Genomic DNA, 372 nt, shown 5'->3' with positions numbered 1-372 from the left:
GGCAGTGCATATCCGCACGTGAATGAACAACTGACCAGATTGCCACAGAGCCATAGACAGACACACTCCCACGACCTGACGCCAAAGCTCACCATAGTTGAAGCTGGACTCCAGCTCCATCATGGGGACGGTGTGCAGGCCGCTCCGGCGTGGCGTAGAAGGGCATCGGCTGAGTGTGTTCGGGATTGAACTGCACCTGCCACGTGCTCTTGAAGTAGGCGGCGTTGACGATCGCCATCACGGCCCTATTCAGCTCGTCCGCCGACACCACGTCAGAGATTTTGCCGTTCGTCTTCTCGAAGGCGAAGCGGTTGATCGTCCTCGCAGCCGACACCCTCTGCGGCGGCGGGCAGGGCAGTCATGGTACGACTC

The 372-nt window shown here is 59.9% G+C and overlaps 1 protein-coding gene across 1 annotated transcript in view; it reads right to left on the bottom strand.

Annotated features, from left to right (window-relative positions):
• Window positions 1–372, bottom strand: part of LOC119586296 (leukocyte elastase inhibitor-like) — a 7,913-nt gene that overhangs the window by 2,064 nt on the left and 5,477 nt on the right. Inside the window, 2 exon segments of the mRNA XM_037935003.1 lie at window positions 93–135; window positions 137–337. Of these exon segments, the coding sequence (XP_037790931.1) occupies window positions 93–135; window positions 137–337 (244 nt within the window).

Source organism: Penaeus monodon, chromosome 21, assembly GCF_015228065.2.
Source record: "Penaeus monodon isolate SGIC_2016 chromosome 21, NSTDA_Pmon_1, whole genome shotgun sequence".
NCBI lineage: Eukaryota > Metazoa > Arthropoda > Malacostraca > Decapoda > Penaeidae > Penaeus > Penaeus monodon.
This window is presented reverse-complemented; position numbering and strand designations above follow the sequence as displayed.